The sequence below is a fragment of the Poecilia mexicana genome, unplaced genomic scaffold, assembly GCF_051168715.1.
Source record: "Poecilia mexicana isolate PSO_F unplaced genomic scaffold, ASM5116871v1 scaffold_9, whole genome shotgun sequence".
Classification (NCBI taxonomy): Eukaryota; Metazoa; Chordata; class Actinopteri; order Cyprinodontiformes; family Poeciliidae; genus Poecilia; species Poecilia mexicana.
Window position 1 is genome coordinate 257,368 of NW_028263378.1, and position 16,342 is coordinate 273,709.

At 55.8% G+C, this 16,342-nt stretch overlaps 2 protein-coding genes across 6 annotated transcripts; one reads left to right on the top strand and one right to left on the bottom strand.

The window, feature by feature from the left end:
- Nucleotides 1-35: 35 nt before the first annotated feature.
- Nucleotides 36-6,096, bottom strand: LOC106909978 (gelsolin-like). Of its 2 annotated transcripts, XM_014976515.2 has the most exons (19): nt 5,712-6,096; nt 4,551-4,751; nt 4,123-4,277; nt 3,882-4,043; nt 3,756-3,815; nt 3,592-3,681; nt 3,145-3,234; nt 2,916-3,048; nt 2,753-2,841; nt 2,472-2,600; nt 2,310-2,396; nt 1,910-2,043; nt 1,744-1,834; nt 1,452-1,622; nt 878-1,052; nt 689-810; nt 502-579; nt 366-426; nt 36-270 (listed from the first exon to the last, which is right to left on the bottom strand). In XM_014976515.2, exons 1-19 carry the CDS (start codon nt 5,914-5,916, stop codon nt 107-109), a joined length of 2,397 nt encoding a protein of 798 aa, XP_014832001.2. In that variant the 5' UTR covers nt 5,917-6,096; the 3' UTR covers nt 36-106. The 2 variants fall into 2 exon arrangements, with proteins under 2 accessions (XP_014832001.2, XP_087864645.1); XM_088008519.1 differs by having other exon boundaries at nt 366-579.
- A 15-nt stretch (nt 6,097-6,111) lies between these two features.
- On the top strand, nt 6,112-15,734 carry LOC106909979 (FHF complex subunit HOOK-interacting protein 2B-like). 4 transcript variants are annotated; one of them, XM_088008524.1, is made up of 18 exons: nt 6,112-6,300; nt 7,133-7,211; nt 7,304-7,389; nt 7,977-8,054; nt 8,142-8,246; nt 8,361-8,480; nt 8,597-8,728; nt 10,124-10,344; nt 10,418-10,499; nt 10,632-10,708; nt 10,783-10,939; nt 11,010-11,176; nt 11,249-11,359; nt 11,431-11,521; nt 11,752-11,898; nt 11,977-12,117; nt 12,193-12,293; nt 14,569-15,734. In XM_088008524.1, the coding sequence occupies exons 1-18, from the start codon at nt 6,250-6,252 to the stop codon at nt 14,720-14,722; spliced, it is 2,100 nt and encodes a 699-aa protein (XP_087864650.1). In that variant the 5' UTR covers nt 6,112-6,249; the 3' UTR covers nt 14,723-15,734. The 4 variants fall into 4 exon arrangements, with proteins under 4 accessions (XP_087864650.1, XP_087864651.1, XP_087864648.1 ...); XM_088008525.1 differs by having other exon boundaries at nt 6,149-6,300; nt 7,117-7,211; XM_088008522.1 differs by lacking the exon at nt 6,112-6,300 and adding an exon at nt 6,324-6,480.
- The last annotated feature ends 608 nt before the right edge of the window (nt 15,735-16,342 follow it).

Genomic DNA, 16,342 nt, shown 5'->3' on the forward strand with positions numbered 1-16,342 from the left:
GTGCTCATCTACACACACACACACACAGACAGGGATAACTGGGTCACTCTGGGCTTTATTCACTCTGCTGCAGTGTAAACAAGAAGTGACTAAGCAGGAAGTGATGTCACAGGGCCTGCAGGAAGCGCTCCAGTGGGTCCTCGCTCCAGTAGTCGTGGTTCCAGCCCAGGAACCAACCAGTGAAGGTTGGTGGTTCAAATCCCTGCTTCAGGGTCACGATGGGGGTCCGCGGGTCTCTGCCGGCCGGGTCGGTTCTGATGTAGCGCTCAGCTGGACACAGAGAGACCTGTTAGGCACCGGACCTGCCACAAAAGGTTCTCACTGAACCGGCTCCTGGACCAGAACCGGTACCGAAACCGTCTCACCTGTTGCGGCGGCTTCCGTCTTCTCTTCCTCGTGGGCCTTGTTCCCGATCCAAACAAATACCTGCCGGGGGACACGGTGAGCCGCCGGTGGAGCCAGAACCTGGTTTCCATGTTGACGGCGGCGAGGAAGACTCACCTGGTCCCAAGTGTCCAGGATCATGACGTCATCAGGAGCCAGGTCATCCTGGGTCAGTTCTCCCGGAACCTCTTCCATCTGGACACAAGGAACTGGGTCAACCAGAACCCACCACGGCTAACCCCCTCGTAACCTTGGCAACCACCAGCCAGGTCGGCCGAATACACCTGGTGAGCGCCAAGCGTACCTGGAAGGTGCCGGTCTTATTGGAGCAGGCGAAGAGGCGTGGCGGATGGGCGTCCATCTTGTTGCTGAGCCGAGGGGCGTGGCAGTAGTCGTCCTTCCCACCCAGAACTCCCCAGAACCCGTCTGGAACCACAGCCAGCCGTCAGAGCCGGCTCAGGGCCGCCCGACACTTTACATACCTGCCGCTTACCTGGCTCCTCCCCCTCCTCCAGCAGTGTGGGGTTCACCTGCAGCACCTGGGCCAGGTGTTCGGCCCCCTTCGCCTCCGCCGCGCTGCTGCCCCGCCCCTTCCACAGCCACGCCCCCCCGGCCGCCGCCAGCAGGAACGCATCGTTGGAGTTCAGGCGGGACGAGGACGGGCCCACCTGCAGCACAGCAGAGTGGTTCGGTTCTGACCGGTCCGGTTCATATGGCAGGCTGGGTTCTGAGCAGCTTTGAATGGATCCAATGAAACCTAGACAGAGATTCTGACAGAACCGTAAACTTGAACTGGATTGCTGAAGGTCCAGGTCCTTCATGTCTGAGGAGGACAACACACCTGGACTGGACCAGAAGGTTCTGGAGTGGACTGGACGGGTAAGATCAGAGAACTGGACCCAGCGGCTGAACCCTAACACCTGATTGGTCAGGAGACCCGACTCACCCGGACCCCATCTTGTGCTGGAGACTTTTGAGGTTCTGGTTCTGGATGATTTTCTGCTGAATGGAGCTGCAAGAAGCTAAGGGGTTATGGATCTGACCCATCCGGGTTCTGCTGGTCTCACCTCCACAGCCCGGGTGTCTCCAGCTGGGTTGGACCGCACCTGGAACAGGCGGGTGTCAGCGGCGGCGGACTGGCCGCCCTCCCTGGAGGTGCCGCCCTGGTACACCACCATCGGCTGACCTCCAAACAGGCTCAGCATGTGGGCAGGCTCTTTGCCTTGGACCACCCTCACCTGGACGGACAGGTGACAGTGACGTGCTGGGAATGCTGGTTCCGGTCACCAGCTGGTGATCAGAACCACACTCCTGTGGTTCTGATCACCAACTGGGAACCAGCATTCCCAGTTGGTGTACCTGAACTGCTCCGCCTCCCAGTTCATTGTCCAGCTCGACGGCCAGAATGGCCGATGCCGCGGTTTCGTCCTGACTCGACTCCGCCCCCTGCCTGCGGAGGAAGCAGTGGAGAACAGGTGATGTCCTGCAGTACCTAGGCTCGCCAGCAGAGGGAGCGTCGTCTCACCAGATGTAGACGATGTGGCCCTGCCTGCCGCCATGTTGGTACTGGTACAGGATCAGGTAGCTGTCGCCGCCGTAGAACTGACCAAAGGTAGCCGGGTCCACCAGAACCTTACCAGACCCTTCAACCCTCCAGATCTGCAGAGAGACAGACAGACGGTCGGCTGCTCCCGTGTCCGAAACAGGAAGTCTCCAAGCTGACGCAGGAAGTTCTCTGTACATTCGATCACGTTACGAGGAGGTCGGTTCTGACCCGAGTCCAGTTCTTTTTAACTTGAGGTGGTTCTGAGTGAAAGGGATCCTGATGGGTTGGCTGGCAGACCTCGGTCCAGTTGTATTTCTCCTGTCCAACGATCCAGTGGACCAGAACCAGAACAACCATAGGAAGCAGAGGCAGTCCTCACCTTTTTGTCTCCGTCTCCTCGGTCCACCATCCCGTACTGCGCCGACATGGAGTCCGATTGGTGCAGCTTGGACACGTCAAACGGCACCTGTCCAATCAGAAGAGTCGGGTTTCAGACTCGTTTAGGGCCATTTGGATCAGATCCAGAACCCCATCAGCTTACCTTCTCAATCTTTGCCACCTTGTTGGAGACGTAGGCCGTTCCCATGCCGACGGTGTCTTCAGCGTCCCTCCAGTTCCTAAAGAACTGCTTGAAGAGAGGAGTCTCCCCGGACTGAGGAAGGACCTGGACCTGAGGGGGACAGAGGTCAGCTCCAGGTCCGGGTCCAAGTCCGGGTCCAGGTCCGAGTCCAAGTGTGGGTCCAGATCCAGGTCCAGGTCCAGGTTCAGGTCCGGGTACAGGTCTGGTCCAGGTCCAGGTTTAGGTCCGGTCCAGGTGCTCACCTGGGTGTAAGGTGGGTACTCCATCTGCTGGATGAATTTCTCAGAGTTCTGCAGGATGGCCTGCCGCTCGGCGTCGTTGGCGTCCTTACCTGCACACAGACACGTCAGCAGGACAGCTGGTGGCCTCAGGTGAGTCCCGCCCAGTATGATCATGACCTCTGACCTTTCCAGACAAAGATGCGTCCGTTGGTTCCGTTGTCGAGGATGAAGCACTCGCTGGACTCCAGGACGTGTTGGGGGAACGGGTTCTGCTCCGACACCAGGGTGACCTCCATGTCCCCGCCGGCATTGGACACCTGAGGGACGCCGAATGCAGGTAGACAAACCAGTGGCAAAATGGAAGTGACATCACGAGCTTAGTGAGCTGGCAGGGAACTGCCGAAGGTAGTCACCTTGTAGAGCTTCGCCACCTTCCTGTTGGACGCGTCGGTCTGGGTGTCTTCGCTGTGGGACTCAGGGAGGTCCGGTTTGTCTCCCAGAACCTGGACAGGGAGGCGACAGGAGCAGCAGGTGAAAGTCCGGCTCCATTGTGGCAGCAAAACTAGTGGCAGGTGGGGAATTGATCCAAGAGCCTCCAATTATGGCAGTAAAATTCCCCCGTATTCCAGTACTGAATACGGCGTACGCAGACGACACCATGCTGTTACGTTAGTCAGGTTTTAAGACGCTGGTCTGAGGTCCACATGGTGGACGCCTGGTGGACGCCTCAGGGCCCACCAGCTACATCAGAACCGACCTTTTGGTTCTTTAAAACTGTCATGATTCACCAGTGTTTTGGTGACCTTTGACCCCTGATGCTCTCGAATTAGAAGTGCAGAAAGTTCTGGTCATGTGATCACCTCTATCATCCTGTCTGGCTCCGCCCCCTCATCGACAACCTGGAGGTTGGCCCGCCCACACCTCTCGTTGTCACGGATACTCTTAGAGACCTGTCAATTAGTCAGTTTGTCAGCAGGTATGTTATGACATCAGAATAATGTCATCATGTGATGTCACCACTCACCAAAGTGGCCTTCAGTTTCTCAAATCTGTTACTATGGCAACCGGACCACTGGATGATTTCCTGTTGGATCAAAAGAAGGTTTAATCGTCCCCCAGGTGTCCTCACCTGTCCCCCAGGTGTCCTCACCTGTCCCAGGTCCAGGATGAAGCTGTCTCCCTGGTTGAAACTGTCCCAGCTAACAGGAACCTCTGTTGCCCTGACAACACGGCGACCTTTGACCTGGAGCAACCGCTGAACTTCCACCTCATTGGTCACCACATGATTGAACCCTGAGGCCACGCCTCCATTCTGTTCGACCAACAGGAAGCAATGTCATCAGGGTGGCAGTGAGGGGCCGTCAGACAGGAAGTGGGTGTGGTGTGGTTACCATGTAGGTCAGGCCCGTTTTGAAGTATCCACTGAAGGTCCCGGACTCATGGCCTTGGACCTCTCTGTACTGGACCGGTGCCCCCTGCAGGAAGTCGTCCATCTGAACAGCAAGAATGGCAGCGGCGCCGCTTTCATCCTGAGAGCACTCGGAACCTGCAGCCCAACGGCCAATCAGAGAGCAGAAGGAGAGTCACCTGGAGCGACCTGACCGGGTCTGCAGAACCAGAACCCCCTGAAGAACTATAGCAAAGCTTGGTGCCAAGACCGATTCCAGAGTCTCCTGAGGAATAGTAGCAGTCTGACCAGAGCTCGGTCTGTCGCCATGGTAACAGACAGTGAAGGTAACCTCCGAGCCTCGACGCCAGGGCCTCGGTTTTGCCCGGGGCCTCGGTTCTGGACGCTGTAGCCCCACCCACCTGGTCTCACCTTGCCAGTAGTGCAGGTCGTACTGCAGGTCTCCTCGGCGGTTGCTGGTGCTGCTCAGAACCAGGTAGGCGTCTCCGGTGTAGAACCGTCCATAGAGACTCTCAGGGACAGGAGCCAGGTCCATGTTCTCCACTCGCCACACCTGAAGCCCCGCCTCTTTACCTGCTCGCTCAAACTCAGGATGGAACACCATGATGTCACCTGCAGCAGGCGGGGCAGAAAACATCACCTGTTAGGCCCGGGGAACACTGACCCCTTGACCTTCTGGCCTGACCCTCAGAGGAAGCTGAACTAACCCCACCCACCACCTCCCCGGCTTTAAGATGGAGCGCACCCGCCCGCTAACTTTGCTCCTTAAGTGCTGCAACAAAAACACCTGAGATCATGTGACCATAACCATGGCAACTGCTGCCAGGGGTGGTTTGTGTTCCGGCCGATTCGGACCAGAACCAGAACTCTCATGTGAGTAGATCACAGATTGGTCAAGATTCATCACCAGAATCAATGTGTCTCAGAACCGGGCCCAGCGGAACCTGCAGTCTGGATCCGTTTAGAAAGAGGAAGGAGGTCAAACCTGATTGGCTCAGAGCAGACAGGTAACAACAGGAAGTTCTCTGTTCTCTGCTGTGGGTCCAATTTCAACTGGACCTGCTGGTTCTGGATGAGCTCCAGACCCATCAGAGTTCAGGCTGAGGCCCGGCCCGGTTTGGCCCGGTTCCTTCAGCTCACACAGAAGAACAAGGAAGTCTCTGGGCTCAGCAGCAAAACCACAGAGAGAAGACACACCTGTGCAGGTAAACGCACCACACCCACACACAATATTCCAGTTCAACTGCAGGTTCTGCTCGGTTCTGACCCAATAACTTTTCCTCTACTGGAGGAGGAACCTCTGAAAGATTAACGAGGAAAACAGACTGATGAAGAGGAGCTGGTCTTCCTAGTTCTCCCCACCCAGGTGTTCTCCAGGTGTTCTCCAGGGGTCTCGTCCTGTGGTCCTGCTGCTACTAGGTGTGTCGTTGTCCTCCACTCTGGGATTTAAGGATTTAAGTGCCTCTCTTTCCCGTCAGAGAGCTGCTGATACTGGAGTTGAGTGAAACAGGAGACACCTGGAGAACACCTGGAGAACAGCCCTGGTTTAAACCCAAACAGGTAGAAACTCACCTTCGGCGTCTGTCAGGAAGTCTTCCTCAGCCGGACTGGAGCAACTTTGACACGCAGGTGTGGCTGCAGGTAACGTTACCTGTGTGCCCCTCCCCCAGCAGCAGCAGACACCCCCGGCCTGCAGCGGCCGCTCCCGCCTGCAGGGGGCGCTGCACTCTGAACGGAGCAGCAGATTCACTTCATGTAGAACCGGTCCGGACCCCATCCATGGTCCGGACCTATGGATGGAGTTCTGTTATCAGAATTCGGGGTTCTGATAACAGAACCGGGTCAGGGAGAACAGAACCAGCAGTGACCCTGCATCAACGGTTTCGACTCGGTTCAGACCCGTCTCACTGAATCTCAAACTCCAGTTTCGGATTATTTATTTTCCAACCGGACCAGGTCCCTTAAACGTCACATCCGGAAGTGAACACCTGAAGTTGTAATTTGAAAGCTCAGACCGGAAGTTGTGAGGTGGCCGTGGCTGCGGGTTAGGGTTCGGGTCTTGGTGAGGCAGTAAACCCGACCGGACCGGACCTGACCTGTTTCTGGGAGGATGGAGATGTTCAGCAAGCTGAGCGGCATGTTGCTGAACGCGCTGGAGACGGTGAGTCAGCGGAAATTGGCATTATGTGCTTCCGGTGGTCAGTAAAAAGTTAAATTCTCGAACAGAGACGGAGGACAGGGACAGGAGGACATGGAGACAACCTGTCCCCATCTCTGTCTGTCCTCCTGGGTCTCCGCAGAAGTTCCCAGCTGCAGTTTTCTTCAGGAATGTAGCCGGAAGGTAACTGCTGCTAATGCTAACTGTTTACCTGGAACTGAGCATGCGCAGTGGCTGAAGCTGTTTAAAGTTTATAAGTACATCTGAAATTAGTTTATCCGTTGATTTCTAAAGAGACTAATGAACTGATGTCACCCCGGGTTTATATCTATGGGGTGAGGTTCGGTAGTTTTGGGTCGGCAGAACCACAACACCTGATATATAGCAGGCCGATTTAACATAAAATCGGCTTCGTCTGACTGACTGTAAATACATCCTGGATATCTAAAAATCAGTTGACGAGACAACTGATTTTAGGATAGGGTTAGGGGGTTATTATACTCTGACTGCCCTGAGTATAATAAGATATCTCTGGCTAAAAAGCGTCTAGATTAAAAAAATGTTCCAATGTCTGTAATTCATCTGGAGAAACTTTGAAATGAATCAACATCAGAATTTCAGTTCTACAAAGTTTTGCTGAGTCATTATTTACTTTGAAGCTATCTGTAATTTAATTTGCCCCAGTCCAGTCTTGTATTAAATACATTTAAGATATCTTTAATTAGAATTATGACCAATCAGAACAGAAAGGGACATAATTTAAGTTAAGAGTAATTTTTATTAAATCAGTTCATATTTCTTATAACTTCATGAATCTAGAGCTGATGTTTTCCAGAGGGAGCCGACCGCCGACCTGCTGGACTCCTTCATCGACCACTGGAGGTCCATCACCAACTACTACATCCAGACCACAGGTGAGCAGCCTCACCTGCAGCTTCACCTGCAGCTTCACCTGCAGCTTCACCTGCAGCTTCACCTGCAGCCTCCTGACTCTGTGTGTGTGCAGATGACAGCCGCCCCGCCTCTCAGACCGACATCCCGTGGCGTCTCAGGCAGATGACCGACATCCTGGTGTATGAGGAGAAGCAACAGGTGACTAGCTCCGCCCACACACCTGTAACCATGGCAACGAAGCTGTCCGACCTCATTGGCATCGCCTATATTTCCTTCAGTCCCGGCCCGGACTCGTCCCGGTACAGGCCGGGTACAAGCCCGGTCCCGTCCTGGTTCAGGCCCGGTCCAGTCCCGTCCTGGTTCAGGCCCGGTCCTGCCCTGGTCCCGTCCCGGTTCAGGCCCGGTCCTGTCCCGGTCCTGCCCTGGTCCTGTTCCGGTTCAGGCCCGGTCCAGTCCCGTCCCGGTTCAGGCCTGGTCCTGCCCTGGTCCCGTCCCGGTTCAGGCCCGGTCCTGTCCCGGTCCTGCCCTGGTCCTGTTCCGGTTCAGGCCCGGTCCAGTCCCGTCCTGGTTCAGGCCCGGTCCTGCCCTGGTCCCGTCCCGGTTCAGGCCCGGTCCTGTCCCGGTCCTGCCCTGGTCCTGTTCCGGTTCAGGCCCGGTCCAGTCCCGGTTCAAGCCCGGTCCAGTCCCGGTTCAAGCCCGGTCCCGTCCCAGTTCAGGTCCGGTCCAGGCCCGGTCCAGGCCCGAAACAGGCCCGGTCCGGTCTCATTGCCTGTCTGCTTGTCCAGGAGGAACCGGGTCGCTGCCTGGAGTTCCTGCTCCAGAACCGGCTGCTGGAGACGCTCTGCACCTTGGGGAAGGCTCAGGTAGGCTCACCTGCTGCTGCCGGGTCAAGACCAGAACCGGAACCTGTGGCCGGGTCTCATGGTCTTCCTCCTCCTCCTCTTCCTCAGTACCCTCCAGGGATGAGCCAGCAGGTGCTGCTCTTCTTCTCCAGGCTGCTGTCTCAGATGCAGAAGCCTCTGCTGCAGCTGGTCCCCGTCCGCACACCTGTACAGGTGAGCAGGTGATCTACCTGTGAACAGCCTCATTCCTGGGGCAGGATAGGTGGGCAGGACCAGCTACCTGGGGGAGTTGTGTCACTTGACTTCCTGTTTGTGCTCTGCCCACAGAAGCTGATTGGCCTCTGTGCTCTTCCTGGTTCCTGCACTGAGAAGGAGGAAGCTCAGTTTTTATTGGCTGTTTGCTCCAGAGTGTCACAGGATCCACACATGCTCAGATACATCCTGCAAGTGAGCAGTTGATTACATCACTTCCTGTTAATGGAAGTGATTACATCACTGTTAATTACATCACATTCAGCAACAGCAGGATGTGATGTAATAACATCACATCCTGCTGTTTCCAGCCCCCAGATCGATTGCTAGCGTCCAATCAGAGCACAGATGCAGCCAGCTGCCAATCAGAAGCCTCTGCCTCCAGTGCTGTCCAATCAGAGCGTGGGCTGCTGTGGGTTCTGCTGCAGCTCAGCAGCAGCCAGGTGGGTTAGCGGTTCTGTTGGACCCGGTGGAACCGCTCAGGTCCACTGCATGTTCTCCCTGTGCATGGAGGGTTCTCTTTTTGTTTCAGAAGATCAGATCAGAAGAATTTATTGTCATTGTCACAAAAACAACGAAATTGCAGTTCCAGAACAACCATCCATTACACAACAACAAGAGGGGGTAGTTGGCTGAGGCCTCGCAGCCTGACAGGCGCCGCCCTGCAGGAGGAAATAGGAAAAATAAAATCATCAGGTAAGGAGAGGGAAAAACGGCCTGTCTCACACTCTGCTCTCTGCAAGGCAGCTTGAGATGAAGAACAAAACCTCGGCACATATAGACAAAACGAGCCGGGTACGACGAGGAAGTTTGACGTGCAAATGGGTCCCCTGTGAGTCGTGTGTGTCAGACCATGAGCCCTGACTGAAGCATGTGATTGTCTGTGAGGATGATGTCAGAGTTCACCACCAGCTTATCAGTTCAGGGCCACAGATGTTCCAGGGAGGGGGGCAGCAGAACAGAGCCTTCTTTAGACACAACAACCAGGGGAGGATCGCCGGCCAGCCAAGCCCAGCCCGGGTCCAGATTCCCATAGCAGAAAGTTGTTTAGGTCAGGCTGACATCAGTTTACTGGCTGCCTTGAAAGTCTCTCTGGAGCTTCTCAGTGGCAAATCCAAACAGCCAAATTTAGGGTCTCCTGCCTGATCCGAGCGAACAACGGTCACACCGTATCCATTCTGGGTCCGAGATCCGCTGCCGGCCTCGGTCCTGTTCCAGGATCACACCCAGTCTGCGCTCAGCTCCCGTATCATTGATCGCTCTGCAGATCCCATCAACCGGACCTGGCAGCCTCAAAGTGGCCAAAACTGCCACCAGCATCTTCTGAAATTTCCGATAAGCCAGGTATCCGCCAACTCCAATAAGCAGAAACCCTGTTATCATGACTCCAATCATCTACACGTCTTCAACATCCTCGACTGACGGCATCGTCAGACACACGGTCTTCCACTTCCATCCAGAATCCATCGTGTATCCAGTGAAGAATGTCCCGCCGGGACACGAAGGTTCCCCTTTACCCGGTTTCCCAGTGGAAAAAATTCTATCAGTTGGGTTGAGAGACCAGCTGACCAGATCAATAATTTGCAACTTCAGAAGCTTTTCAAAAGAAAGATTCTGAAAACACGGACGCTGAGCAGGGAAGATGGAGAGGACAGGAGGACAGGGAGACGGAGAAGGTGCGTCCTCCTCCTTCGAAGGACAGAGCAGAAAAAACTTTGCTCTGTCTTTTTGTTCTCTCAGGGTTAGCAGAAACAGTCTGTCTCTAATCACCATGGTTACCAATCAGGGTCATGCAGACGATGTGCTAATGTCCTCCGTCTGTCCTCTGTGTCCTCCAGAGGCCTGCGGTGCGTCTCAAGGCCTGTGAGGGCCTGCTGCAGCTGGCGTCCCTCCTGGATGTTGATCCTCCAGGTCCTCCAGGTCCTCCAGGGGAGCTGTGGGCCGCTGCAGCCCAGCTGGGGCAGCTGCTGGCTGGGCGGCTGCAGGAGCTCTACTCCCTGCTGCCTCTGGAGGAGCTGCAGGCTTCCGAGCTCAGGAGCTGGCCCTGCCCCTCGTGGAGGTAGACGCCACCCGGTTGGCTCTCTGGTTGCCGTGGAAACATGGTCTCCATTCTGACCCCTGTGTGTTCTCAGATCAGAGTCTCAAGCCGATCACATGACCAGGTTCCTCACCTGGTTGGACTTCCTGGATGAGCTGACGGCCGACGCTCCTCAGGTACGCTAATGTCGTGTGCTACAAGATAGTCAGGTACTATAGTACTACTACAGTGTAGTAGCACTATATTAGACCTAATACAGTACTACTAGACTACAGTAGTACCACTCACGTCTCTGATTGGACGTCCAGGCGCTCTCCCTGCAGGTGTCCCAGTGCGTCCTCCAGCGGTGGCTCATGGAGACGCTTCGTCCTCAGCTGCTGAACGCGTACGCTCTTCTCCTCTTTCTGCTTGTTTTCACCTGAGGGGGCGGAGCCTAATGTCCAGGTGCCTGTTGTCCAGGTGCGAGCGGAGCGTCCTGGTGTCCACATCCGTCCTCTGCTGCGTCGTCAGACTGGTCCGGTCTCCGTCTCTGCTGGACCAGGTGCTGGAGTTCCTGCTGAGGACGCCGTCCGTGCTGCAGCTGCTGCTGCGGCACTGCGACCACACCTCCGACCAGGTGAGGCTGCAGGACACGCCCACAAAGCCCCTCACCTGGCCAGGCTGGCCCACCGAGTCTCTGTCCTCAGATCAGCATGGCGTCTCTGTCTCTGGTGGACGAACTGCTGCAGAAGCCTCACAGGGACGTCCTGGACACGCTGGTGCTCGGCTTCCTGGAGAGCCGCCATTACCTGACGTCACCTGCGGGGGGCGCCGAGGACCAGCAGCCCGACAGCGACAGCAGCAACGACGGCCAGTATGTCCAGCTGCGGTACGCGCCGTGGGCGAAGGGCCGTCCTCCGTCTGACGACTGTCTCCTGTCCTTCAGAGACCCGGAGGACGACCCGTTCTTCTCAGACGGTTTCCCTGACGACCACCTTCCTCCTCCTCGTCTTCATCAACCTGCTGCCCCGGGCTCCGCTGCTGACATCATCAACAGGTAACAGACCAGGTTCAGACTGACCGGACCGGACTGACCCGGACCGGACTGAACTCCATCTTTGTGCCCAGTTTCCTGGGCCTGGTTCCGGTCCAGGTGCGGTCCGCCCACCTGCTGCAGGACGGAGGCTACGAGTCGTACGTCCTCGACGCGCGCTCCTTGGTAAGAGACTCGACTGTTGCTCCAGGTGCTGACCCGGATCAGGTAACAAACACGAAACAGAACCTTCTGACTGAACACAGGAGTTCTGGTTCTGCTCTGCAGTCAGAACCAGGTGGAGGCTCCACCCCTTCAGGTGTGTCGTCCTGATTGGACGACCCAGAGTTTGATCATAAAACAAAAACCTGGTTACCTGTGAGGCTCAGCTCACCTGTGGCTCCTCCCCCTGCCAGGTGAGCCAGTGCCAGGCTCTCTCTCTCCAGTGGGTGTGGCCACAGACTCCTCCTCCTCCCACCTGCTCCTCAGGTGAGGAGGCACACTTCTTCGAAGGCCACCTGCTGAGAGTTCTGTTTGAACGTCTGGGACGCATGTTGCAGCAGGTAGGCTCACCTGAGGTCTCTCCTGTGCCGATCCTCACATGACCCCGACTCACCTGTGCAGGTGTTGTGTGTTGGCAGCCGTACGAGGTGAACCTGCAGCTGACGGCCGTCCTGTCCCGCCTGTGCGCCTTCAGTCACCCGCTGCTGGACGAGTACCTGCTGGACCCATTCATCCACCTGTCCGCCGGCAGCCGCTCGCTGTTTGCCGTCCTAGTCAGGGTGAGTTGACCGTAGAGCCAGCGCAACCAGAACCGCCCCGACCTGCTGCTCTGACTCACCCTGTGTCTGTCTCAGGTGGTAGGAGAGCTGATGGAGCGCATCCAGCACGTAGCCGACCTGCCGCAGCGCCTACTGGACACCAGGAGACACCTGCTGGGTCTCCACCTGGACGCCAGGTAACTAGAACAAGCCGCCGGACCCGACCTGGACGGTTACCTGGTGGTGGTAGCGGGTGACGTAGCGGGTGACGTAGCGGTGACGTAGCGATGGTGTAGTGGGTGACGTAGCGGTGGTGTAGCAGGTGACGTAGCGGTGGCGTAGCAGGTGACGTAGCGGTGGCGTAGCAGGTGACGTAGCGGTGGTGTAGCAGGTGACGTAGCGGTGACGTAGCGGTGACGTAGCGGTGGTGTAGCAGGTGGTGTAGCAGGTGACGTAGCGGTGGTGTAGCAGGTGACGTAGCGGTGACGTAGCGGTGGCGTAGCAGGTGACGTAGCGGTGGTGTAGCAGGTGACATAGCGGTGGCGTAGCAGGTGACGTAGCGGTGGCGTAGCAGGTGACGTAGCGGTGGCGTAGCAGGTGACGTAGCGGTGGTGTAGCAGGTGACGTAGCGGGTGAAGTAGCAGTGGTGTAGCAGGTGACGTAGCAGGTGGTGTAGCGGTGGTGTAGCAGGTGACGTAGCGGGTGACGTAGCGGTGGCGTAGCGGGTGACGTAGTGGTGGTGTAGCAGGTGACGTAGCGGTGGTGTAGCAGGTGACGTAGCGGTGGTGTAGCAGGTGACGTACCGGTGACGTAGCGGTGGTGTAGCGGGTGACGTAGTGGTGGTGTTGCGGTGGTGTAGCAGGTGACGTAGCGGTGACGTAGCGGTGGTGTAGCAGGTGACGTAGCGGTGGTGTAGCAGGTGACGTAGCGGTGGTGTAGCAGGTGTAGCAGGTGACGTAGCGGTGGTGTAGCAGGTGACGTAGCGGTGGCGTAGCAGGTGACGTAGCGGTGGTGTAGCAGGTGACGTAGCGGGTGACGTAGCAGGTGACGTAGCGGTGATGTAGCGGTGACGTAGCGGTGGTGTAGCAGGTGACGTAGCGGGTGACGTAGCAGGTGACGTAGCGGTGATGTAGCGGTGACGTAGCAGGTGACGTAGCGGTGGTGTATCAGGTGACGTAGCGGTGGTGTATCAGGTGACGTAGCAGGTGACGTAGCGGTGGTGTATCAGGTGACGTAGCGGTGGTGTATCAGGTGACATAGCAGGTGACGTAGCGGTGGTGTAGCAGGTGACGTAGCGGTGGTGTAGCAGGTGACATAGCAGGTGACGTAGCGGTGGTGTAGCAGGTGACGTAGCGGTGGTGTAGCAGGTGACGTAGCGGTGGTGTAGCAGGTGACGTAGCGGTGGTGTAGCAGGTGACGTAGCAGGTGTTGTAGCGGTGGTGTAGCAGGTGACGTAGCAGGTGGTGTAGCGGTGGTGTAGCAGGTGACGTAGCGGTGGTGTAGCAGGTGACGTAGCGGGTGGTGTAGCAGGTGACGTAGCGGGTGACGTAGCGGTGACGTAGCGGGTGTTGTAGCGGTGGTGTAGCAGGTGACGTAGCAGGTGGTGTAGCGGTGGTGTAGCAGGTGACGTAGCGGTGGTGTAGCAGGTGACGTAGCGGGTGGTGTAGCAGGTGACGTAGCGGGTGACGTAGCGGTGACGTAGCAGGTGTTGTAGCGGTGGTGTAGCGGGTGGTGTAGCAGGTGACGTAGCGGTGGTGTAGCAGGTGACGTAGCGGGTGGTGTAGCAGGTGACGTAGCGGGTGACGTAGCGGTGACGTAGCGGGTGACGTAGCGGTGACGTAGCGGGTGACGTAGCAGTGACGTAGCTGTGGTGTAGCAGGTGACGTAGCGATGACGTAGCGGTGGTGTAGCGGGTGACGTAGCGGTGATGTAGCGGGTGACGTAGTGGTGGTGTAGCGGGTGACGTAGCGGTGATGTAGCGGGTGACGTAGCGGTGGTGTAGCAGGTGACGTAGCGGTGATGTAGCGGGTGACGTAGCGGTGGTGTAGCAGGTGACGTAGCGGTGGTGTAGCGGGTGACGTAGCGGTGATGTAGCGGGTGACGTAGCGGTGGTGTAGCGGATGATGTAGCGGTGACGTAGCGGTGGTGTAGCGGGTGACGTAGCGGTGACGTAGCGGTGGTGTAGCGGGTGGTGTTCAAAGTGCTTTGCGTCATAAAAACGCAGCATCTACTCTCATTCCTGTCGTTGGTCCTGATCAGCAGATTAAATCTGTTGGTCGACGTTCCAGATTAAAGTTCTCAGTGTTTCAGCAGGTTTTCAATTTTGTGGAAGTTTGTTCCAGATTAGAGGAGCATAGAAGCTGAATGCTGCTGAGGTCCAACAATTTTATAAACTTTCGGTTCTCCTGGTACCAGCTGATCAGCTGACTGATGATGTCACTCACCTGTCTGGTTTTGTGGGTGTGTCCTCAGACCGGAGCACCTGGCTCTCCTCCAGGGCGTCATCGTCCTGGAGGAGTTCTGCAAGGAGCTGGCGGCCATCGCCTTTGTCAAGATGCCTTTGGACCGGAACCACGACCGCTTCTGTTCAGGGCCCGGGTCAGCCGGACCGGAACCGGCTGAATGATCCTGATTGGACACTGATTGGCACCTGCTCAAAAGTCCCGCCCCCAGCAGAGGAATAGGACAGAAGCTCATTGGATGTTTTCCTCATTTCTTCCATCAGAACCGGGTCTCACTCTGATCCGGGTCCTGGAGCTGTGCAACGCCACCAGCTGAACCGATCACTATTGATCAGAACTGATCAGAACCTGTTTTAACATCATGAGTTTTACTTACTTTAGCTTCACAAAGTTCTGCTTTTAGGCAAAGATCAAACTGGAGAGGAAGGACCGCTGGACACTTGGACCGCTGGACACTTGGACCGCTGGACACTTGGACCGCTGACGGGCAGGTCGGTTGGTTGCCAATGTGATGGTGTGTTTCTTCATATCGGGGCTGAACGGATCAGAACCGTTGTGTTCAGCGGGGGGCGCTGTTGCTCATCCAGATGCTTCCTGTCATGTGACGCTACGGGAGCCTTGAGGGCCAATAGAAGAGTTTTCCTGAGTCTCTGTAGGACGGTCCTCTGCCTGGAGGGTTCTGGCTCAGTCCGGTCCGGGTCTGTCGGTGTGAGCAGCAGAACCTTACGGCTGACCTTTGGTTGGCTCAGAGCTCAGACCCATCGGGCCAGTTCCGGGCTTGGTGAGTAAAGGTCTGGTTCTGATCCGTAGAACCAGAACAGCAGAACCTCCTGAAGCTGGTTCCAGAACCAGAACCTGTGGCTCCAGCTGGACCTGCAGAGGGAAACATGTCACAGGAAGAAACATCATGAGTTGACCATAGAAAACGTGACATCATCGTGATGTCATCATGAGCTCGGCAGATGGCGTCTGATTGGCTGGACTGTTTGACCCTCTCTGACCTTTTGTTCTGTTTCTGACCCAGATTTGGAGAGTTGGGTCCCAGAACCTTGGAAAACTTTAACTGGGCCACATCTCGAGTTCTTTGGATGATCATTCATCTAAAATATCTATAAGTGTAATTTTTGTCATTGTTTGATATTTAGTATTAAAATGTTCTCATAAACCTCCAGAAAACATTTTCATTTCCAGAGTTTTTGCTACAGAACCGCCTTTAGGCCTGGCCGTAAATCCTGGGGGGTCAGCGGGTCTGGACCCGCCAGCCTTGGAAAAGTCCAGAACGCCCACAAAGAAATCATAAAACAAACCCTTGTATTTAAACAATATCGGCATAAAAAGGCAACAGAAACAAAGAACAAAGTAAATCTGCCTTTCATCTAAGAAAAAAATAAGAATTAATTTTTGGGTCCCCCCATTGTTAGAACAATGGTTCAGTCCAACGTGTAGGAGGAGCAACAGCAGCTGATCGGAACCGTTAGAGCCGCTGAAAGGAGCTAGCTGCTAGCTGTTAGCTGTAGCTGTTAGTTGCTAGCTGTGGCTCTGCAGCACTAGCATAAAACCTTCCAGTATCCAGTAAGTAAATACTTAAAGCAAAAGACATGAAACATTTTACTTCTTTTCATGGCTCAGTAGGAAGAAACACATTCATAATAAAAATCAGACTGCAGGTTATTTCATTACTTTGGCTGAATCCTGATAAACTGCCTCGTTGTGCCTTAAATCAAAGCTCGTGTTGAGAAACGAGACATTTTCTGCCTGCTGCTCGTTGTTCTCTCGTCTCTCCA

Bases quoted from the DNA above. Each gene is read 5' to 3' on its own strand.
- LOC106909979 (XM_088008522.1), top strand. From the start codon at position 6,391: ATGGAGACAACCTGTCCCCATCTCTGTCTGTCCTCCTGGGTCTCCGCA. The intron at 8,055-8,141 runs GTAGGCTCACCT...CCTCTTCCTCAG, and splicing joins GCACCTTGGGGAAGGCTCAG to TACCCTCCAGGGATGAGCCA. The intron at 11,899-11,976 runs GTAGGCTCACCT...GTGTGTTGGCAG, and splicing joins TGGGACGCATGTTGCAGCAG to CCGTACGAGGTGAACCTGCA.
- LOC106909978 (XM_088008519.1), bottom strand. From the start codon at position 5,916: ATGGGGTCCGGACCGGTTCTACATGAAGTGAATCTGCTGCTCCGTTCA. The intron at 2,601-2,752 runs GTGAGCACCTGG...TGTCCCCCTCAG, and splicing joins AGTACCCACCTTACACCCAG to GTCCAGGTCCTTCCTCAGTC. The intron at 1,623-1,743 runs GTACACCAACTG...CTGTCCGTCCAG, and splicing joins TGGGAGGCGGAGCAGTTCAG to GTGAGGGTGGTCCAAGGCAA.